At 42.7% G+C, this 23,348-nt stretch overlaps 2 protein-coding genes and 1 long non-coding RNA gene across 3 annotated transcripts in view; 2 read left to right on the top strand and 1 right to left on the bottom strand.

The window, feature by feature from the left end:
• Positions 1–2,175: 2,175 nt before the first annotated feature.
• On the top strand, positions 2,176–6,064 carry COX14 (cytochrome c oxidase assembly factor COX14). The gene is made up of 2 exons (XM_083428149.1): positions 2,176–2,316; positions 5,641–6,064. Exon 2 carries the CDS (start codon positions 5,646–5,648, stop codon positions 5,820–5,822), a length of 177 nt encoding a protein of 58 aa, XP_083284275.1. The 5' UTR covers positions 2,176–2,316; positions 5,641–5,645; the 3' UTR covers positions 5,823–6,064.
• Positions 6,065–9,106: 3,042 nt separating this feature from the next.
• CERS5 (ceramide synthase 5) overlaps positions 9,107–23,348 on the bottom strand; it is a 34,609-nt gene continuing 20,367 nt past the window's right edge. Inside the window, exons 7-10 of the mRNA XM_083427818.1 lie at positions 19,282–19,410; positions 18,959–19,065; positions 17,026–17,182; positions 9,107–10,347 (exon numbers count right to left, since the gene is read on the bottom strand). Of these exons, the coding sequence (XP_083283944.1) occupies positions 10,195–10,347; positions 17,026–17,182; positions 18,959–19,065; positions 19,282–19,410 (546 nt within the window). The 3' untranslated portion in view covers positions 9,107–10,194. The remainder of the gene's footprint in view (positions 10,348–17,025; positions 17,183–18,958; positions 19,066–19,281; positions 19,411–23,348) is intronic.
• LOC310671757 lies at positions 19,417–23,259 on the top strand. Its single transcript, XR_014508156.1, has 2 exons — positions 19,417–22,171; positions 22,210–23,259. It is a non-coding gene; the product is annotated as an uncharacterized lncRNA (long non-coding RNA).

Below are 23,348 nucleotides of genomic sequence, written 5' to 3'. Positions count from 1 at the left end.
CAATAATTTATAATAAGTCTAAACATTAACACTATATATAGCACACCCAGAACTGGATTTAGGTTTGATGAGGTCCTAAGCTACTGAAGGTAATGAGGCCCTTTATATGTCCAGCTATCCTTTGTCAACAACAAATTGTCACTGTTTTTTGTGTTGAATATATGCTATATGGTAATTTATGGACCTAATAGGTATCTAAAGCCATGTGCACATAACAAATAGGAGCCTACACAACACAAAACACTGTTGCTGTATGTAGGTTTTATTTTATTTGTTTTTTATCTTATATTTTGGAAACGTACATCCAGGGGCTTTTTTGCTTTACATTTTTTTGGGGGCCCCAAGAGAGTGGGGCTCTAAGCTATAGCTTGTTTAGCTTGTACATAAATCCGGCACTGAGTCCACACCAGAAGGAAGCTAGAAAGAGAAAATGAAACTCAGGCTCCTCCAAAAGTAAGACATCCCCCGAAAATAAGACCTACTTCCAGTTTTGCCTCTCGCTGTAATATAAGGACTCCCCGATAATAAGGCCACCACGGAATATAAGGCCCCCGAAGCTACCGTAAGGCATTGTACCGTATACAGGAAATACATTTCCATATTTCTTTGTTCAACAATAAATGTGTACCGTATTCTTCTTCATGGAAAAATAAGACATCCCCTGAAAATAAGACCTTTGGGAGCAAAAATTAATATAAGACACTGTCTTATTTTCAGAGAAACAGGGTATATAGTCAGCATGACCTCGACAGAAAAGTTAACGGATAAGAGTTGTGGGGTTGTTGGTTTTTTTACAAACATTGTTTTAAACATCCTTTTCCATTCGTTAGCTATCATTTCCCAGGATGAATTTTTGGTTTTTCACCATTTGAAATGCCTCCACGTGCGCATTAACTGGAACCCAGGTGGCGGTGGCCCAAAGCGGATTTGTTGTTGTTTAGTCATTTAGTCGTGTCCGACTCTTCGTGACCCCATGGACCAGAGCATGCCAGGCACTCCTGACTTGCACTGCCTCCCGCAGTTTGGTCAAACTCATGCTGATAGCTTTGAGAAGACTCTCCAACCATCTCGTCCTCTGTCGTCCCCTTCTCCTTGTGCCTTCCATCTTTCCCAACATCAGGGTCTTTTCCAGGGAGTCTTCTCTTCTCATGAGGTGGCCAAAGTATTGGAGCCTCAGCTTCAGGTTCTGTCCTTCCAGTGAGCACTCAGGGCTGATTTCCTTCAGAATGGATAGGTTTGATCTTCTTGCAGTCCATGGGACTCTCAAGAGTCTCCTCCAGCACCATTCTTCAAAAGCATCAATTCTTCGGCAATCAGCCTTCTTTATGGTCCAGCTCTCACTTCCATACATCACTACTGGGAAAACCATAGCTTTAACTATACGGACCTTTGTTGGCAAGGTGATGTCTCTGCTTTTTAAGACGCTGTCTAGGTTTGTCATTGCTTTTCTCCCAAGAAGCAGGCGTCTTTTAATTTCGTGGCTGCTGTCACCATCTGCAGTGATCATGGAGCCCAAGAAAGCAAAATTTCTCACTGCCTCCATTTCTTCTCCTTCTATTTGCCAGGAGGTGATGGGACCAGCGGCCATGACCTTCGTTTTTTTGAGGTTGAGCTTCAGACCATATTTTGCGCTCTCATCTTTCACCCTCATTAAAAGGTTATTTAATTCCAAAGCGGATTACCTGAGCGGAATCCTCTTGCATGCAAGTTTTGGACGACGATGCTATACCCAACTAAGGGCCGAGGGGCTATACCCACTGCAGGGCTGCCACGGCCTTCACCCACCAGTCGCATTGGCATACGCGGTTCAAACCCCTGAAACTGCTTTTTTTAGTCTTTTCTGCTAACTTCGAGGCTCTTTTTGTGGCAGGTACATCCAACTCCAAAGGCCACCCCACCCCCAAAAACAACACTGGAAACAGCCGTTTGTCAAGGGTGCTGGGAATTGTAGCCAAACTACCGTTCCCTGCAAACTTCTGAGGGGAACCCTACCTTTCCTCAATGTATTGGGTGGGTGCCGCCCGGCCGCCGTCATCTCCACTCGTCTGCCTTCCTCAGTGCGCCAAACGGACACGGGCGTTTCCCGCCACGGAACACCGGACTCGCGACTCTTGCCTTTTTCCCAGCTCTATGTCGACGCGCCGCGGCTGGTCTTGCGCGCGGGAGGGGCGAGAGGCGGGAAGCGGTCGATCCGGAAACCGCGCCCTTCGCGCGTGCGCCAAAACCCCGGAAGTGAACCTTCGCCAGCTGCGCGCGCAAGCAAGGCAGCTGAAGGAGAGGTTTTTTTCGCGACTGCGCCAGGCGGCGGTGAATCGAGTGAGTGCTTGGGGCAGGCGTTATATTGTTTTTATTAACTTGTCAGGGCTTAGGGAGGGATGGCATTTTTATAGATAGCGGTAAGAGACTGGCTTGCGGGGGGTTGGACTAGATGACCTTTGGGGCCCCCTTCGAATTCTATGGACGAAAACCAACTTAGTAGAGCTGATGAGACGCTGTTAGCTGGGGCTAAACAGGCGGAGGTGCAGCCGGGGCCACTCTTTCCCTGAGGGACAGGGTTGCCTCCTGGCCTGTATAATGCAGGATTGCCCCCATATTTCGGGGTCAGATCCTGCGTCCTGTATTGATACTGCTTTGTCCTGTCTTTCAGGTCGTCTCCCTCTCTGCCCAGTTAGGGGATTGTCTCCAAATGCGTGTGTTTGGAAAGCTGTGTGAAAGGTCGCGGATTTAAGCTCTGGGTGGCCGAGCACAGGCAGATTGACAAATTCAAATGTGTGCATGTGTGTGTGTGTGTGTGTCTGTGTGTGTGTGCGCGCGACACACACACATTCCAGAGGGGTCATCCCGTTATTAGGCTGTAACGGGTTGCTTTATTGCATGGGTGGACAAACTAAGGCCCCGGGGCCGGATCCGTCCCAATCACCTTCTAAATCCAGCCCGCGGACGGTGCGGGAATCAGCGTGTTTTTACATGAGTAGAATGTTTCCTTTTGTTTAAAATGCATCTCTGGGTTATTTGTGGGGCATAGGAATTCGTTCATTTTCCCCCCCTTCAAAATATAGTCCAGCCCACCACAAGGTCTGAGGGATGGTGGGCCGGCCCCCTGCTGAAAAAGTTTGCTGACCCCTGAGTTTATTGTCATTTATTACTTATTGGATTTATATATATGCTCGGGGGTCTCAGGGCGGTTCACAGGAAAGATCAGCATTGAAGTCACTTCAGCACCAGAGATGAGGGAGAAAAGTCATCCACGCACCCCTACATTTTGCCAGAACCAAGTGAGGGAGCGCTGCAGGCTGCACATGGCCATGGCTCCTGCATTCCTTCCTGTCCCCAGAGGCACAGGTGGTTTCCGTGGCAACAGAGTGCCCCTATGATGGGCTGGATTATGGACTGGGCCAGGCAAGTCTGAACGCAGACCAATTCTGTCTCACTGCAGAGACTGCCAGTTTGCTTCTAAGCCCAATTCAGACTTCTGGGTTTAAAATATGGGATGCCTTTCTCAAGGACTTTTTGATGCACATGCCCTCTGAGGATGGCAACGAAAAAATTGCTGTTTTCAGTTGGGCCCTTCCTCCGTTTGCTTCTCGTCAGGAAAGCTTAGGTGGCATCAACCTTTCTTCATATTTTTGGTGCCAGCTCAAGACATTTTTATTCTCCCAGGTGTTTTTGTGGGCATTGATATTGTGGATTCTGTTCTTGTTTTGGTTGTAAAAGGGTATCCAGTCTCGGGGGTGGGGGGTGGAAGGGTACTTCCCCCCCACATCTGCAGTAGTAATTCAGAAACATTTTTTTATCTTAGTTTTAAAATACTAATACAATTAATAAGAAATACGTATGTGTGTTCTAAGCTGCTTGGGTTTTTTGTTTTTTGTGTTGTAGAGTAATATAATAACAAAATAAATAATAACAAATGTTATGCTATGCAATAACCACCCCAAAAAATCCAGGGTATAGTGGGTTAGAGCAGGCATAGGCAAACTCGGCCCTCCCAATGTTTTGGGACTACAACTCCCATGATCCCTAGCTAACAGGACCGGTGGTCAGGGATGATGGGAATTGTAGTCGCAAAACATTGGGAGGGCCAAGTTTGCCTGTGCCTGGGTTAGAGTATTTGGCCTAGATTGGGGAGACCCAGATTAAAATTCCTGTTCAGCCATAAAGCTCACTTGACCTTGAGCCAATCTCTCCCTCTCTGGGTCTGCTTAAGACTTAAGTCTTTAACAAGCCTAAACAATATTATACTTGGAAATGTTTGCTCATCTAGAAATTCAGTAAAATGTTAACCAGTAAAAGGGACCCCTACTGTCAATAGGCAGCAGATATGCAGGCTGGTGAAATCCCCTGTGCATCATGCTCCCTTTTTGAGTACAGGCAATTCCCCATTTACGCGAGGGTTAATGTTCCCAGGCGGTGTGTGTGTGTGTGTGTGTAAGTGAAATTGCAGATATTGGGAATACCATTGAAACACCCTCTAAACTGTGGAAACCATTGAAAACCCCTTTTTAAAAAAAAAAACAGCAGCAGCATTTATCAGACTCCCTCCAAACCTCTTTGCTCAAACTCCCACAGGCCTCAAAGGTCAGTACAAAGGCTCCTGGGATTGCACTTGCAAAAGCTTGTAGGATCACTAGATGCCATTTTCACCTTTGGGGGGGGGCCATTCTTGCCTCTTTAAGTGCCACTTTTGGGTTCACAGCAATGTGCGAGTGTGCAGTCACACGTGACTCGAATGCACGTAAATGGGGAGTTGCCTGTAGTCTCTTGTGCCTCCACCTGGTCTGCAAATCTTTACCCAATTATCCATTTCGTTCCTAGTCCCAGCAGCTATCTCCTTCAAGTCTTTTGATAATATACGTACCTGGCATTAGGTTCTTCCTGAGCCTCTTCTTACCAAGCAAACAAGTAAACCATACATGCCTAGTATGAATTATATGTCAACTGAAAAAAACCAAGGAGAGAAATAGGAGCTTGGATATATATTCTCCCCATCACCACCACCACGGTTTTCCCCAAAACAATTTCACTCTTTAGATACTGAAAAGCCTTGATTACATAGTTAAAGGGGACGCGGGTGGCGCTGTAGTCTAAACCACAGAGCCTAGGGCTTGCCAATCAGAAGGTCGGCGGTTTGAATCCCCGCGACGGGGTGAGCTCCCGTTGTTCAATCCCAGGTCTTGCCCACCTAGCAGTTCAAAAGCATGCCAAAGTGCAAGTAGATAAATAGATACCACTCCGGCAGGAAGGTAAACGGCATTTCCGTGCACTGCTTCTGGCGAAACTGCTTAGTCATGCTGGTCACATGACCCGGAAGCTGTCTGCGGACAAACACCGGCTCCCTTGGCCTATGGAGCGAGATGAGCACGCAACCCCAGTCATCCACGACTGGACCTAACAGTCGGGGTACCTTTACCATTGCTAAAATGTGTTTTTCTGTTCAACTCCTTCCTTTGATTGTACCTCAGGTACAATGGAAATGATCAAATGAGTTACTTTTAATAATAATTTATTATTTGTACCCCGCCCATCTGGCTGGGTTTCCCCAGCCGCTCTGGGCGGCTTCCAACAAAGATTAAAAATACATTAAAATGTCACACATTAAAAACTTCTCTGAATACTAACCTCCCTTTGCTTTCTTCACAGCAATAATGGCTTCTGCAAAGCGGCTGGCTGACTTTGGCTATAAAGCATTCTCTGGGTCCATGATGCTCCTTACCTTGTATGGTGGCTACCTCTGCAGTGTCAGAGTATATCGCTTTTTCCAGAGGAGGAATTTGCTGAAGCAGCTTGAGCAGCAGGAAATAAACGCAGCAGTTAAGGACTGAACACTGTCCTGTTGTCTGACATAGGATGCTTAATGAATACAAGACTGGTGTGCTGCAATAAAAACTCATTTCAGAAAATGCAGCCCTGGAATCTGCCATGAAGAATCACTAATTCAGGGTGTGATGCACAAAAGGATGGAAACACCTATGCAATTCAGCAGTAATTGAATGTTTCATATGTGGCTTGATTTGTAAATATACACTGCTAGCAGCATCTAACTATAAAAGATGTGTTCACAGAATTGTTTCCCTCTTTATTTTTACATCCTCCTGTCCATTTAAAGAAGGAAAACAATATGAGGATAAACACAGTTTGCCACAGGATTCCTCTGGCTGAGCCTACAAGTTTGCAAATGATTTGCGGGTGGGTGTTGTGGTACTTCATCTATTTCCATTTACTAATTTCCTGCTCCAAGTTTTAAAGCAAAGGTGCATCTCACTGTCTTTACATCTGGGTCAACAAGTGTTTCCATGTGGGAATAAATTATGTCGCCTTGACATACATATTCTGATAAAGACATGTGAAAATAGAAAATCTGACACAATTGCGGATGTGAGGATTGCCGAATAGAAACCTTGCCAAAAGCAAAATAATCTTGAATGTGATGTTGCATTCTCTCATCCTACTTCAGCAAATGAGAAGTCTGCCCTTCTGTTATCGCAAATCCAATTATACCATCTGCTGTGCAACTGTCTGGCCACTGTCTTTTCATTTCTAAATAATAATAAACAAAAGCAAGAAAGAGTTCACGAGGAACAAATTAGGCAGGAAGTTCACGAGGAACAAATTAGGCAAGAAATGAAATTCTCATTACCACAGGCTGGATTAGGATGGCTTCATTCCACTTGCTGTAAAGTAAGATTGTATCAAGGTATGAAATGGTGCGTCAGACAGCATGGCTCCAGGGTAGCTATAGTTTAGCAGACACTACTAATTACAAAGCTTATAGGGCCGGGGGGGGGGGGGCAGACACTACTAATTACAAAGCATATAGGGCCGAGGGAGGAATATGTCCGAGCCTCCGTACGACTGAGCTGTGAAGGCTACTCTGGCAGTGATTAACGACCTAAGCCTTTGAATGAGACTTCAGGCACGCTCCCCATTACGCAGAGTACCCAGACAGCAGCAGAAGAGCCAGAAATATGTGCTACATTGCTGCTTTATTTCTGACTACGCAGGACAGAAAAGAATATGCATCTTCTCTCTGTGAGAAACAGGAAACAACAGGAACAAAGAAACAGGAAACCAGTAACTTCAACATCCGTCTCCCATCTCCCGTGAGACTTCCAACAGTCTGGAATGTCAACAGAGTCTTGTGACTCCAAGAACTGCACAGTGGCATAACAGAAACCTAACAGAATAGTGTTCAGGCCAGGGTGTTCTTTTTTTAGGTATGTCACATGTAGATTGTCTGCTTGATAGTGGTTATCTCATGCCTTCAGTAAGCTGTTAATGTCTTTCTACCAGTTACTGCCAATTCCCCTTTGTGAAATAATGATTTAGGACAAAATAGTTTAGAAATGCTCATTCATCCTTTGCTGTTACCCTTCCCACTAAAAAGTCATATAAATGGCTAGAAGCTTCTCATTTAGGAAGTCAACGTGACGACAGCAAAGGCTAACCTTTCACCAACAGGGTTTCTGTACCTTGAGAGTTTCATACAAGAAAAAAAGCAGAAACTTCCATTATTCCTAATCCCTTTTCCTTTTGTGTTGTATCCTTTAGATAGAATAGAAAGCCTGAGAATAGAAACCGATTTATCACTGATAGCAGTAAACTGCTCTGGGAGCCTTTTTTTGGCTGAAAAGTGGAATATTTAAAGTATAAAATACTTTCAATAAAGTATAAAAATATTTTAAATAGCATATAAAAATACTTTCAATAAAGTAGATGCTACAGAGGAGGTCAGAATTAGGATGTGTGGCAGCCAAAAACTTACTGTAACAACTAGCTTAGCCCTAAAGGCTGTGAAACTTAGTAACTATTAACTACCGCTCTGTAAAACTCCCAATTCCCATACACATGTTAGTATGCATAAGCATTATGAAAGATAGCTCAAACCAGAAAAAAGGAAGCTTCCTACTTAAACTGGCAATAAAACTTTTAGAAGACACCTGAAGGCAGCCCTGTTTAGGGAAGTTTTAAAAGTTTGATGTTTTATTGTGTTTTTACTTTTCTGCTGGGAGCCGCTCAGAGCAGCTGGGGAAACCCAGCTGGTGGGTGGGAGACACACACACACACACACACGGAGTAATATTCTGTGTGGTGGTAGAGCAAAATGGGCTGTTTGCAGTGGGGGGCAGGGATGTTATGGAACTACAGGGTCCTAAGTCCCATAAACTATGCCAGACCTGGTATCTACATAGTTTTAATATCCCCATTGAAGTCAATGGGAGGGAGAACAATCATGGCAAGAAAAAGTTGCACCCTTACTTCCTGCTTCTGCAGGACACAAGAAGCGGCAAGAGTACCACCTCTGACTTCCTCTGTCCTTCACCCATGATATGACTGTTATAAATTGATACATGAATGACACAGAGGTCAAATGGAAAAAGGCAACGTTCTTTGGACTATCTAGGGCAGCAGCTGTTTTCTTCTAAATTGGACTCTGACCCAGGATCATTTGGTGGCCCTGTAACAATACTATAAAATAGTAATTAGCAGGTTTTGGCTCCATTTCTTGGTTGTAAAAGAAGATCATCACACCTTAACAGAGTTCAGAAAGAATCTAGCAGGCATAAAGGTGACTGCTAACTGTAACATGGAATATTACTCTAAGGCATAGCTTTCCAAACTTCTCATGTTAGTGACACACTTTTTAGACATGCATCATTTCATGACTCAATTATTCAGTTTTAATACCAAACCCAGGAGGAGAGCAGGGAGCATTCACATGGCACACCTACACAATACGGCCAACACACGTGTCGCGACACACCGTTTGGAAAGCTCTACTCTAAGGCCAACTTGCACATACAAGTAGACCCCACATGCTCCATGGAAGTACACCTGTCTGTTCCTAGATTGAAAGAGGGGCCATTTGGGAGAATCAGAAACTCTGGATGCTGAACATCTTCTAGAACGGCATAAGGCCCTGGATGGGTTTCGTTCAGCTAACAGTACCCACAGAATTAATACCACTAATGTGCTATTTGCTTTGCGGCGTTCACATTTCCAGCACCATCTACTGCTCCTGTGTAACTTGGCAATGTTAGCAGAATATTATCTAAAATCAGAATGCACACAACCTTCCTCAGTAAAGCAAAATTCACAGACCCAACTCTTCAAGCAAATTTATTTTTAATCAGAGTAAACAATAGTATAAAATGATAATAACTCAGGGCATTTTCAAAGTCCTGCTCATGACAACACTTTGCTGCCTTTCATCTCCCCTGAAGTACCATTTAGTAAAAGGGAGGGAGGGACTCAAAGCCCTTGTGTGGCAACCTCTTTATCCCACAGACATCTCACCAAAAGACTCTGAAGCAGGTACAGGCAGCATGCTTGCTTCTCTTCTGAAAGTAGAACCCTCTGTGGAAAAGTCGGCAACAGAACCAGATCATGCCTATTATCCTAGTACACAAATTTATCCACCTCTTCCTTGTAATTCCTATGTGACTCAAAACCCATAGCATTCGTAGGAAAAACAGGTGATTTTAGGAAGTCAAAATGAAGACTTTGGAGACACTACTCCACTCCGGGGGGGGGGCGGGAGAGCAATGAACGCCAGCCTTGTTTTCCCACCCACCCAAACAAGCAGACGTAAAACTTTATTTGCAAATGGAATCCCAACAACATATAAGCAGATTGCTCAGTCGGCCTGTCTCTACCACCACCAGGTTGCTATGCCTAGCTGTGGCACATCCCAGACTCCTCAGGACACAGCTTTAGTCCTTGCTGCTAAGAGCATGGAATATCAATTTAGACCAGGCCACAGTGTTTTAAAAAAACAACCCTGGAATGCAATTAAAAAGTGAGAGGCAGAACCTGTTTGAGATCCGAACCTTCAGAGTTGTTGCAAGAATACTTTCTCTCAAAGTTTCAGTTGATCTTTAAAATAAAACAGCCTCCCCCACCTCTCACGCACTCACTCACTCACTCACTCTCACTCACATGCTTCAGCAAACACAGGATACCATTAAATGCAAAATGGCTTAATTTCTTTAAAATGTGAAATTGGAAATAGCTTTTGCACTAGCAATCAACTAGATTCCTTCGGTACAAAACTGTGATGTGCCTGTTTCAGAACTGCTGGAGGATTTGGGGGGCAAAGCGCCGGCATGAGTAAAGATTTCTTGGGGATATGGCGTTAAGACATATCTAGTCATTTGAACACAAGTCTGTGTTTTCTTGAGGCCTCCCTGCTGGTTCTTACTCCTCTTCTGCCCACTGCCCACTAGTTATGTGGCCGTTAATCCGACTGGTATCATTGCTTGAAGAGCCAAGGACTCCTTTCCTGCTGCTTGAAGTCACATCTTCCTCTTCGGAGCTACTTTCGACATCACTGCGTTCATCTTTTAACACCTGACAGAAAGAAGCAGAGTAAGTCTACCACAAATATAAGGGCTAATTTGAAAATCAGTTAAGCACTCAGTGTAGCATTCACCATACTATACTTAGTTGTGAAGTTTGCGAAGAGCAACCAGGAAAGAACAGAGTACAGAAAACAAAGAAGCAGGTATCCTCAGTTTTTCTACATAGCCACAAAAATAAGGAAATTTATGTGAAAGCTTCGTTTGGAAGGGCAGATTTCCACCAAGATCAAAAATGCTTTTTTGCAGGAGTTGTGGCTGCTACTTTTGGACCTCAAAACATTGCGGGGGAGGAAATGGAATATATTATTTCTAATGCATTTCCATTCTTCGCAGAATTTTTTAAAAAATAAATGATTTGCTTCTCTGTCTTCCAATTTCTGGAAAGTGTTCAAGGAGCCAAGAATCTAAATTTTAAAGCAAATAAAATAGTAACTTCATTCAGAAAAATAACTAACCAGGTGCCAGAATGAAAATATATCAAGGATATTATAAAATGTATGCAGAATATTTAAAGGAAATAGCAAATTGACATTAAAGAGGAAGCCAGATGGATCTCCCAGGGCAGGAAAGTCGACTGCTTGGTCACTAAACACACCTGAGCTACAAGGGAACATCATAAAGCTGATGGGAAGAGGTTCACCCTACAAACAGAATGCATCTCAGCCCTTTAAGGAAAAAGGCCACATAGCCTTACAAACATTGCTCATTCTAATGGATAACAATTTAAACAGATAATACCATTCTTTCAAGGATAGCCCAAGAACACAAGAGGAATATCTCCTGAAATGTAAGTACTACAAGTGCACTTTTCACATGACCAGAATTAGCCCAAGTCTAATTTTGCCATCAGGCGTATTAATTAACCAGGTAAGGATATATTAAAACAAAAACACCAGACAAGTGGTGAAGAGGTCAGGCTTTCCCTCAGTGACAGGGATGGGGAATTCAGCCACGGGCCACATGGCAGTGGTAGGTGGAACCAGAAGCAAAAGCACAACAGATCCCACTCTTACCTTCTTCCAGCCTCATTGTGGCTAAAGATTTACACACATCAAGGCATGCCAGCAAGAGACATTATAACAGTTCAAGGGTACATTCCGGCCATGCAAAACCACCTGAGGAAGGCAGGCACTGAGCAGGCCCAGTAGAGGGGGGGAGCTGGGGGGGGGGAGAGATGTGAGCCCCAGAGAGTCCTGAGGGGTGAAGAGACAACTGGAGAGCTGCATTCAACCTGTGGTCCAGGCTAAATTGTGATTGTGGTCTACATAAGTTTATTCTTTATATATTCATAACTGAATACACACACACACGTATTTATAATAGAGACAAGAACGTATTTCAGTAAGCGGTTCCTGGGTGACATGATGCCATGCAAAACAGGTACAATAATATTTCTTGAACCCACTCCTGCATGCAGACTTTACATAAAAAAAGAATTATGTAACACTCAAAAGCTTGCATACACTTACACTAGCAAAAATCTGCCCTAGACAGCTTTTCACTGTTGGAACATCATCATCATCATCATTATTATTATTATTATTATTACTACTACATTTCGGCCTTCATCACAAGATCTCAGGGTGGTTCACACAAGATCAAAACACATGTGAATAGTTAAAAGAAAAACAGCAAAATGATAACTCCCCCTTCCCATAGACACATTTAAAAGGCTGTAGAATATTAATCAGCCAAAGAGAAACGTTTTCGTCTTGTGCCTAAAAATATACATAATGAAAGTGCCAGGTGAACCTCCCTGGGGAGAGCATTCCACAAACAGGGAGTCACTATAAAAAAGGCCTGTTCTCATGTTGCCACCCTCCAGACCTCACGTGGAAAAGGCACATGAAGAAGGGCTTCAGACGATGAACGCAGAGGTCTGGGGCGATTTCTATGGGGAGATGCGGTCCTTGAGGCATAGTGGCGGCAGCACATTGTGGCACTGTGCACTTCTTCCTTTAAAAGTAATCCCATGCCGCTGATTATAGTGGGAAGTAGCTTATTAGTGGCTGGTGGCGGGGGCCTCGTGTGGGTTTTTATTTTTAGCCTTGTAAACACTGGCGCAATAGTGCAGGTGAACATTCAGGGAGCTAAAGTGGGGGAGGGAAATAAAGGACTAATTTACAAAGCTTCATTTACTGTAGAAAATGTGTGTGTGTGTGTTTCTCACGGCTACACTGCGACAAAGGGCTGCCTTCTCTATTGCTTGCTAACGGCTGTGAAATGCAGGAATGTACACGAAAATGGGCCAACCAAAGGTTAAGATAAAGGTGAGGTGTAAAAGCCGGGGGTGGGGGGTGGGGGTGGGGAATGTTTTTAAGGTTTTAAGACACTCCCACTGAAAATATTATAGTGTGATGCTACAACACACCACAAGCACTAGCACATAGAGAGAAGGACCACCACCACCCGTAACAGAACAGCTCTGAAAACACACAGAACCAACAGGAAGAAACTGCAGGAAGGGTACAGATTAACTAGTGCATCATGCGGCAAGTGTTTTAGAACCCATGCGCATCAGGGAAAAAATCCTCATGCAGACTGGCACCCAGGTCCTATAAAGTTCACAGTCCATTTCGTATTTATTGTTTACATGACTTGCCACAAGGTGGCAATAGGTTACTACTGAACAGTAAAGGCACCGGGCGTTGCTGCAAACAAGGCTGAAATGCTCACATCATAGTTATATACAGATTATTCTATCTCTGCTATAGCAGCTGTCAAGGGTAGGCCTCCACTTGTGAGCCTGCAACCAATAGCACTGATTTACATAACACTCAGGATTTTTACCCGTGCGCCTAATGCGCACTAGGTGTGCTCAAGCTATCCACACCCCTGATTACAGTTAGGCATATGGACTTTGAACAGCCCTATGGAAAGGATGGCAGCGCACCTACCAATGACAAGTTAATGATTGACAGGGTCAACTGTAGGTGCCCACTTCTCAAGAGCTGCAAATATATATTGCCTGATATCTACCAAATGCTTTTAAGATGATAATATAAATGGGAGGCAAGAATAATTAACAAAAATTGTGTTATATTTTATAGCCATTTGTGGCAATGGTTTTCCTCAAGTGAAGACTCGGAATACTATGTGGCAGGCTTTTAAGTCTCCATATCCCAGTTTCCAAGGTATCTCCACTTATAAATGGTGCTGATTTTAACTCTGAAAACTGTAAATGACCCGGATCCATAAGGCCTGACCATGTAGGTTTTCATGAAGTCTGGCTTCATGATGCTAAATTCCATCAGCATCCACAGCAGGGACAAGCAGAGATTTTCTTGGTGGTTGCTCAGGCCTTATGCAACACTTTCCCAACCTACCCATCTATTATTATTGTTGTTGTTGTTGTTGTTATTAATATTATTATTAACATACTGCCTATACCCGGAGGTCTCAGGGCGGTTCACGGAACAAAATCAAAATATAAAACCACAAAATATATAAAACCTACCAATGCCATTTTCATAACATTTCAGAGAGAAACAAACAATCTCATTTTAGCAACTGATGAACTGAACTAGGTTTTCAAATTTTACATGCTGTTTTATTCAGCCTTTTTTAAAAAAAGTATGCGTTTTTAGAGTGAATATTCATTACCTGATGCATTCTGACATTCTTAATTTTCTATGCTATATTTTCCTTTCCAAAGAAAGGAAGATTTAATTGAAAAAAATACTAGCAAGATGAACCACAGAGCTGAAGGTCCACAGATGAAGGTCGTACACAAAGATTGTAGCCACCTACGTCAATATCAGAGACCTGACTTTCTTGTGAGCAGTTTTCAGATTAACTAACAACTGTTTGAATGAAACCTGCAAAGTGCAGCTGGTTTGAGGCTAAACAGTGTTCAGACTCGTCTTAGACACAGGTAGTCCCCCCGCTACCCTCTACCGGCCACAAGAGCAGATTGCACTTACATACAAGAAGAGGAAGAGATCCAGCTTCAGTCTGGCACAGAGAAAGGAGTGAGAGAGAATGAAGAATACAGAGGAGAGTCCTTCCCTGACTAGGTCACCTGATCAGGAGAGAAAAGCAAGGAGAGGAGAGATGCAGGTCTCCTGCAAGACACCCCAGCTTGAAAATCAGCTATAGCCACTCAGCAGATAAATGAACAAAACAAACATGGGTGAGATCCAGACTTCCCCTTCCGTTCATGGAAGGGACTGAGATCCAGCTGAAGATCCTGTTTAAAGAAAGGTGGAATGGGCAAATTTTACTGATTCTCCCCTTCCCCAGCATTTGTCAGTACTACTTCCCAAGTTATTCTGGAAGGCTCCCCTCAACCCGGCTTATTTGCTCCCCAGCTCTACTCATGGCACGTCTAGATTCAATCCACAAATATATATGTAATTAAGATGCAAGGAACGAAAAGAAAAGAAAAGAAGACGCAGTATCTAAGCTGCAAGGCAGAGAAGAAATTGGGGTTATTTGAATACACAGAAAGAAAATTACTCAGGCATCATTAAAATGCTCTACTGGAAAGCAAATGCCCAATACTATAGAACTGGGTTTTTTTTGTAAATATATAGTATTTAGCTAAAATTCTGAATCTGAATTGTTCAGATAAATTATCTCTCTCTCTTTTGCAAATCTGCTTCCATGGCCACTGTCATACGAACAAGTACCGTATTTTTGCTCTATAAGACGCACCAAGTTTTTGGAGGAGGATAACAAGAAAAAAAATATTCTGAATCTCAGAAGCCAGAACAGCAAGAGGGATCGCTGCGCAGTGAAAGCAGCAATCCCTCTTGCTGTTCTGGCTTCTGGGATAGCTGCACAGCCTGCATTCGCTCTGTAAGATGCACACACATTTCCCCTTACTTTTCAGGAGGGAAAAAGTGAGTCTTATAGAGCAAAAAATACGGTAGTTTTCACTTCTTTCCTACATAAAACTATAGCCTCTCCTTCTCCCACAAAGCCCTGCAGACACAATAGCAGGCTAAACACAAGCCCTACTTTGATAGCCAGAAGTCTTAATAAACTTAGCTACCTTTCCTCCTTCATGCCAATGTCCTCATCAGAAAAAAGTGAGGCAAGGTAAGTTCTGGGAATATAGTGGCTTTCAATGCTTCTTAAAGAAGTGGCTTCCAAGAGTCAGTTCTAGCACCTATGCTCAGCAACACTGCCGGTAAGGGCCTGGAGCGCTCACTGCTACAAAGCAAAGAGGAGTTTAGCAGCAAGGCCCTTTTGGCCTTTCATTATCACCGTTCTTTCTGCTGGGTGTATATGACACACTGATCAGCTCCTGGAATTAAATATCTCCATTTTTGGTAACTAGAACAGTGAAGTGGAACAAACGGAGAAATGCTCCAGAATGTTACACTGGAGAGCAATATGCACAAAGGATAGGCAAACCTCCTGCACTATGATCAGTATGATCTGCATGAGTGCAGCATCAATTCTCATTTCAGAAAATTCCTTCTATGCCACTGCATTTTAAAACAATAAACCCAGAGCCCTCCAGCCTTTCAGTGCAGTGTTCCTATGTCCACTAACAAGGGTTGGTATGTGATAATACAGAATCCAGCAACTCAATATCTGTTTTTACAATTTACATCTTTAAAAAGTGCTTAGGACTGAGAAGATTTGAAAGTGTGTGGGAATTCAAGAAGGGGGAGCCAAGAATGCTAAGCATTATTGCAGTTTTTATAGGCTCTGCCTAGCTTTGTGCCGCTCCCTGGTGCCTATTAAAACGTATTGTGCACACTTTGTGCATTATTATTTATATGGACAGATTTTACATGGTGGTGTTTCAAGCTTTTCTTGGTGCATACTTGTATTTTTTAGCAGTTGTTTACCCCAAGCACTGTTAGGTAACACGAGAGCCAGTGTGGTGTAGTGGTTAAGAGCGGTGGACTTGTAATCTGGGGAACCGGGTTCGATTCCCCGCTCCTCCACATGCAGCTGCTGGGTGACCTTGGGCTAGTCACACTTCTTTGAAGTCTCTCAGCCCCACTCACCTCACAGAGTGTTTGTTGTGGGGGAGGAAGGGAAAGGAGAATATTAGCAGCTTTGAGACTCCTTAGGGTAGTGATAAAGCGGGATATCAAATCCAAACTCTTCTTCTTAGGTAGGCCAGGTTTATCTGGCAGCTATAAAATGTTGGTACCAGAATTCAGAGTGCAAAAAACCATTAAGAGCAGTCTTGCTGGATCTGACAAAAGGTCTATCTAGTTTTCATAGTGGCCAACCAGATCTGCTGGGGCAGCATTTCCTACTTCAGTCAAACCTAAGCCTCTGATGTTGTCTGGTGGGGAGCATTTGATATGTAACATGAAGTACAGCTCATCAGGGAATTCTGAGCAAAATTGTGATTCACTCTGCAATTGCACCTTTACAAGTGCGTAACATTCGTCAATGTGAGAGAACTACTTGGGTGGTCTGGATTAATATGGGCAGTCTGGAGAAGGATCAAGAGCAATGGCTGGTGTGTTTGTGTGTGCGATTACTAATGGGAAGAAGTAGAGTGGTGTGAAGAGAGACAAATACTTTTCTCATTCTAGCAGCTACTTAACATATAAATTAAAATGTTATCGAAGTAAAAAGTTGTTATCTCAGGCAGCAGTCTGCCTTCTCCAAAGCCACAGGTGTTTGTGAAATATGCAAAAAAGGAAGCAAGTATCTGGGAGCTCCCAGTGCTTAAGCAAGTTGGAATTCATACCTTCCCTCGTGCCAGGGCCTTGTAGGCAATGCGAATGATGAAATAGGACCAGACGACATTTAGAACTTGCAAAATTAGAAGAAGCCCATTAAATAGCCACCATGATGGATAAGGGCCAATTATTTCCTTGCTTTCAAACAAAGTTGAGTTCAGTAACCTGCAAGACAAAGAAGTGAGTTGTTATATTGGCACTTTGCTTATCTTTCACAACTCCCAGCTTCTAGATAGAAACCAAGCTGACTGGACTACAAAAACATCTGCCCCATAAAAAAATTCCTTTACGGAATGTTAATGCCTCCAGTCTTAAGACATCTCAGTATATGAGTGGACATCTCAGAGGCACAGGTTTCTTCTCCATTCAGTTTTTGTTAATGCTTTGATTGAGTCAGGAGCTGAAATGCTTAGCAATTCATCTATTTCCAGAAAAAAATAAAAAGGTCTGTTGGTTTTACATGTTTAATGGATTTAGGAAGCCTTACACTGACAGAAAATGTGTGATTTACCCCACTGCACCTGCAGCAGGAAAATATCAGATCTATTAAGGACTTTAAAAAGGGAGAAAGCCAATGAAATCTGAGGCCTCTGGTTGCTAGAACTCAAGAGAGCCTGAAACTCTCCTCCCGCAGGTCTTCATTAGTCAAACCTGCCTTTGCACTCTCAGAGGAGGGACCTTCCCACCTCTAAAGGGAAAAACAGTTTCTACATGAGCCACCGCATGCTATTTGATAAGTGCAGTATGGCATTACACAGTATGCAACCACTGAGACAGCAAAGTCACTTCCCATTGCAATCTGAGATAAGCAGGCATACCCGGGAAACAGGGGGATTACAATAAGACCAATGGAAACAGCATTAAAGATTCACTGGCTCCCTACCACACGCCAAGGGCTTGCTGAGTGATATAGCAACAATACGTACAGGCTGCCATGGCGTAATCACAATCAGTGGGGCCAGTAGTAAGAAGATTTGTTTGCTTGCACAGACCAATGCACCAGTGCAAGAAGACATTTCAAGTCATTTATTACTCTGAAATCTCTCCTCGGTTGAGGGAGTACTCTACTGTCGTAGCTGAAAATGACAGCTAGGATAGAAAGTTGGCATGAGTAGTTGCTCAGAGGGACATCTGTCAATCACGCCTCAAATGCAGATGTGCTGGGCAGCCTAATTCCTCTTCCCAAATCACTCAGTACAAAGGAGCAACCCTGGGTTGCAGGACTCCTCCTGGATTCTCATGTGTCGACAGTAACTCCTGAAGAGCGCTTTCTACCTGTGTAGGCTCCCTGTGTAATCCAGAAATCTGGACAATCCAAGTTCTAAATCTTGCAAGGGCCTACACAGATATATAGTTGAAGCAGGGTGCCTTGTCTGAGTGGCTAGCAGGAGCCACACAATATAACAAGCGATACTCAATGGGTTCCCTTCCAATACCTCCGTATCCACACAAGTAACGCACAAAGTATCAAGAGGAACTGTTCAACAATCTCCACCGATTCAAACTGGCCCCTTCTGCAACAGGGGGAGAGGACCTCTGGCATTATGAATGCATAGAGACTGGGGACCACATTCCATATCCTGCCTCTCGAGATCAAGCTGCAATGGCACTGCGCAATCTGAAGAGATCGAAACCCAACTCAGGGCCCGCCGTTAAGTATTCTGCCATTGTAAATAAAATATTGAAACAGCACAACCAAAACCTGGAGCTCCTGATGCCTCCTCACGCATTCTGCCAGGCCCTTTTGCTTACTGAGCCCCAAAATCAATCAAGTCCTTCAGGAGATATGCTGCTTATCACACAACTGTGAAGGGGTCCTGTTACAGAGGTTTCCTCTGTGCTACAGCTGTTTAATCATCTGTACCAGACTCTTGGCACAATGAACCCATAATGTTATCCCTTGACTTGCTCTCCCCCACCTCAATCCCAGTAAATACTTACCAGAAAGGATAAATCGCCAAACGAGTAACAATGAACACCACACAAAACAGTACAAAGGTGGCATCACAGAGTCGCTGGTATTTGGCATAGTTGGAGATTTTTGCTACCTGGGGGGGGGGGGGGGAGAAAGGGAGAAGCTCTAAGAAAACTCCTCAAGACTTCAATGCAATAATCCCATCATTTAAGAAATGGTTTAAGAAATGGTTATTACTTTGTTCCATTGTATGCAAATGGATTTCTAGAAAAAAATAAAAAGCATCTAACACAAATAAGCCATTTGAATACAGTGGTAAAAACTCGATAGAACTGTGTGAGGTACTTACTTCTAGGAAGCCATCTGATGTATCATGAACCAACAAAATCAAACTTCCTACCCGCACCATGTTGTTCATATAGGAGAAGCTAATGAGTATAACTGCTGAGAAGTGATGAATAAACATGATCAGGAAATCCTGAAAAAACAAGTACCAGCATGATATCACTACGGAGTACAAGGAACACAACATAATACAAACTGGGAAATCTTTAGTTTAGCACCTACAACTTCTTTCTGACACAAAGGTGAGCTGCTTTCAAGATCACAATGATTTATTATAGATTAGCGGTGTAGAAATCTGTACAGCCATCACTTCATCACAAATCAAACTGGTGTGCCATTAGTGTTATTGAAAACCTTTTCTTCCAAGTGAGAAAGTTTCCTAATCCTCAACAGCAATGACAACATGGGATTTGCACCTTGGCCAACATCTTCATCAAGTTATCTACTCTTGTTCCTGGTCTGTCAGCTGAAGTTCAGGTGAAGGTAAGATTATTAATTTTTGCATCATTTTACACTTGTTTACAGTGAATTGCATTTGCCATTTCACTGCCCATTTACTCAGTTTGGAGAGGCCAATTTGGAGCTCTTCGCAATCTCTTTTTGTTTTAACAACCCTGGACAATTTAGCATCATCAGCAAATTTGGCCTCCTCACAGCTCACTCCTAACTCCAAATCATTTATTAGCAGGTCAAAAGACAAAGACCCCACTACTTCTCTCTATTTGGAGAACTGTCTGTTTATTCCTACACTTTGCTTCCTGCATCTTAACCAATTCTTGATCTGAAAGAGGATCTCTCTTATTCCTTGACTACTAAGCTTTCTCAGGAGTCTTTGGTGAGGCACTTAGTCAAAAGTACAGTGGTACCTCGGGTTAAGAACTTAATTCGTTCCGGAGGTCCGTTCTTAAGCTGAAACTGTTCTTAACCTGAGACACTACTTTAGCTAATGGGGCCTCCCGCTGCCGCCACACTGCCACGGCACAATTTCTGTTCTCATCCTGAAGCAAAGTTCTTAACCCGAGGTACTATTTCTGGGTTAGTGGAGTCTGTAACCTGAAGCGTATGTAACCTGAAGCATCTGTAATCCGAGGTACCACTGTATTTTGGAAGTCCAAGCCAACTAGAACACTGTTATCTAGTCATACCTTGGATGTCAAACAGCTAAGTTGCCGAACATTTCAGTTGCCGAACAATTGAAAACCAGAAGTGATTGTTCCGGTTTTCAAATGATTTTCAGAAGCCAAACGTCCGGTGCGGCTTCCACAGCTTCCAATTTGAGTGCAGCAAGCTCCTGCAGCCAATCAAAAGCCGTGCCTTGCTTTTCGAACGGTTCCAGTAGTTGAACGGACTTCGGGAACAATTAAATTCAAGAACCAAGGTACGACTGTATATGCTTATTGACATTCTCAAAGAATTCCAATAGGTTTGTGAAACAAGACTTTCCCTTGTTGTTCTATATAGTTGGTTATTTTATCTTTAACATTACTTTCCATCAGTTTTCCAGGGACAGATGTTAAGCTAACCAGCCTGTAATTTTCAGGATCCCTTCTGGAACCCTTTTCTTTAAAAAAAATAAAAATGTGCTACTTTGGCTACTTTCCAGTCCTCAGGTATGGAGGCTGATCTGAGGGACATTGCAGAACAGGGTTATTTGCTATATAGGAGTGTCTCTCAATGTAGTCAATTTGAATAAGATAAAATTGGGGTTTTTTTGTAATCTGAAATGTTATCAGTAAAGGTATTGCTTTGGGAGAAAATCACTGGTGCCAGAATAAGACAATAGACTTTTTTATTTTTCTTTCAGCAACCTCCCATTCTGGATGTAGAATCTGTACAGATTGGGTAGCCTATTCTAGGAACCAAGCCTCATGATAAGCAGCCAATGCTGGGCACTCCTGCTGAGGAAACAGTTTACTCACAATCCTTGCAAAATATACCATGTAGACTGCTGAAAAGTCAATGCTACAGCAACCTTAGAGTATTTATTTTATTGACTGATTGATTGATTGAATTTATATACTGCCTGATGCCCGGAGGTCTCAAGGCAGTTCACAGAATAAATAAGTACCTTGGGACTTGGGTCAGGGACTCAAGGTTTAGGAAGCATATATAAAAACAACAATTGCATTCAACAGTACTCAAACTGCCTCTTTTCCAAGCTTCTCATGTAATTTTACTAACAGGTCAACAAAATACTAACAGGTGTACTCACTAACTCTTCAACAAGTTACTAGGTAGGATTCTGCTAGGGCTGCCTGAGTAAACTGAATTACACACAATCTCCCTCTCCTAGGGATCTCAACAGTCAGCTGAAGGAAAGAGATTATAATTATTATAATAATAATTTAACCGGAGATTAACTCCAGTTACAGTGACACAAAAAAAGGGAAGATTAGCTTGTGTAAAACATCTGCCTCCATACAAATATTTTTGGAGCAATTCTTACTGAGGCATATAGATGAAAATGTTTTAGTGAAAGTGGTCAGCCACAAAACATTTCAGGGAGAACTCACAATCGAGACATTAAATTTCTGGTGGTTTCTGCTCACATGATTGTCTGAGAGAAAAATAATGAAAATGCCAAATCAGTTGCCTTGTTTCCCGTGAATGCATGCACAGAAGACATTCTGGAGAAGCAGCCATTCTCCAACAATGTATTGAGAGACTTCCAGGTGCATCTGTTTCCAGTGGTTTGCAGAAAGCAAATAATGGCAGCAGCAATTAAAAACAACTGCTTCTTTTACTGGTAACTGCATTTAGAAACTGTTCACTGTAACTGGGCAGTACCTCTGCAACCCACAAAATATCTCAAAACTAAATTCATCAGCTCCTGTTTGTTGAATATGGCCCATTTATACAGAATGCCAAAAATGTTTGCAGCCAAAATATGAGCAGTAACTCAGCAGACAAATGCACAACATCCTAGGCCCAGACAACTGATGACAGTGGTAATTGGATTTAAGATAATCTTAATCCAATATTTTCTATTTATTTTCCTAGTTGTCCTCTACTATCCTTCAAGTTCTAGAAACATTAGCCCAGTTCCTTTGTTTTGCAATGATGGGGGTACATTATCATGATCGCTCCAGGACACATCAACAGCTTTACAAAAGAGTTCCCAGGTCTGAAATATTTATCCTTATAGCTAAGATAACACAACTATTCAACTCCTGTTTGTGCCTTGTGCTCTGCTATATGTACATGTTAATGCAACTGATTTTTATCTGTCATATTTATTCTTGATGTCTGTTTCTTACAGAAATGCAATACAATGTCTGTGGCTTTGGGATTCCATACTCTTGAATTCCAGTTTGCTCAATGTATTCACAGAACCTTATTCAGGAAACACAAGACCGCTTTTTGTAAATTGGATTTCTCATGGAAGGATGTTTTCGACTAGCTGATCTATATATTTTTTTTTATAAAAAAAAGCTTTAAAATTAAATTTTTATTATTAGTTTTAATTTTCTCTCTCTGTAAGCTCCTTTGAACATATGCCTTAAGGACGCTACTGCTTTCAACAATCAAATGGGAAATGTTAAATTCCTTCCATAATCAAATTGGGAAAGCATCTAAATCACAACTTACTGAGCATTTCTCCGTTGAACACTATCTAAGCAGAGAAATCTAGAGATATTGGCATGAAAACAAGTTGAAATTCAGGTTTAAGGAACCTAAAACACAAACAGGATTAATAGCATGCCTAGGTAAAGCAATATTGTGGAGCAGGGGGAAAGAGGAAAGGATATAAACCCATGAAACTAGTGACATTTATTTGCCTGGACAGTCCAATGTCACATATCTAAATGCACATTTGTACCGGATTCACATTGGACCTGACTACAACACCATGTAGGGCAACCTTCAGCAGTGCCCTTCAGATGCGGGTCAGCACAGCCTCAATATGCATTTTCCAGCTGAGGGCACCTGTTTGTTTTTGTTCTAAACCCATGCTTTCAGAATAGCTCAAAAAAAAAACAAACTAGGAAATGTAGAAAACCACACATAGGATTCCTTAGTTCCTCCCTCTCCTAGAAAAGGATAAAAGGCTCAACCAGTCTCACATGAGTC

The sequence above is a fragment of the Podarcis tiliguerta genome (assembly GCF_965153285.1).
Source record: "Podarcis tiliguerta genome assembly, chromosome: 2".
NCBI classification, from domain to species: Eukaryota; Metazoa; Chordata; class Lepidosauria; order Squamata; family Lacertidae; genus Podarcis; species Podarcis tiliguerta.
Note: the sequence above shows the minus strand (reverse complement) of the source record. Positions and strands in the feature narration are given on the sequence as shown.

Excerpts from the sequence above, each read along its gene's own strand:
- COX14 (XM_083428149.1), top strand. The coding sequence starts at position 5,646 with ATGGCTTCTGCAAAGCGGCTGGCTGACTTTGGCTATAAAGCATTCTCT.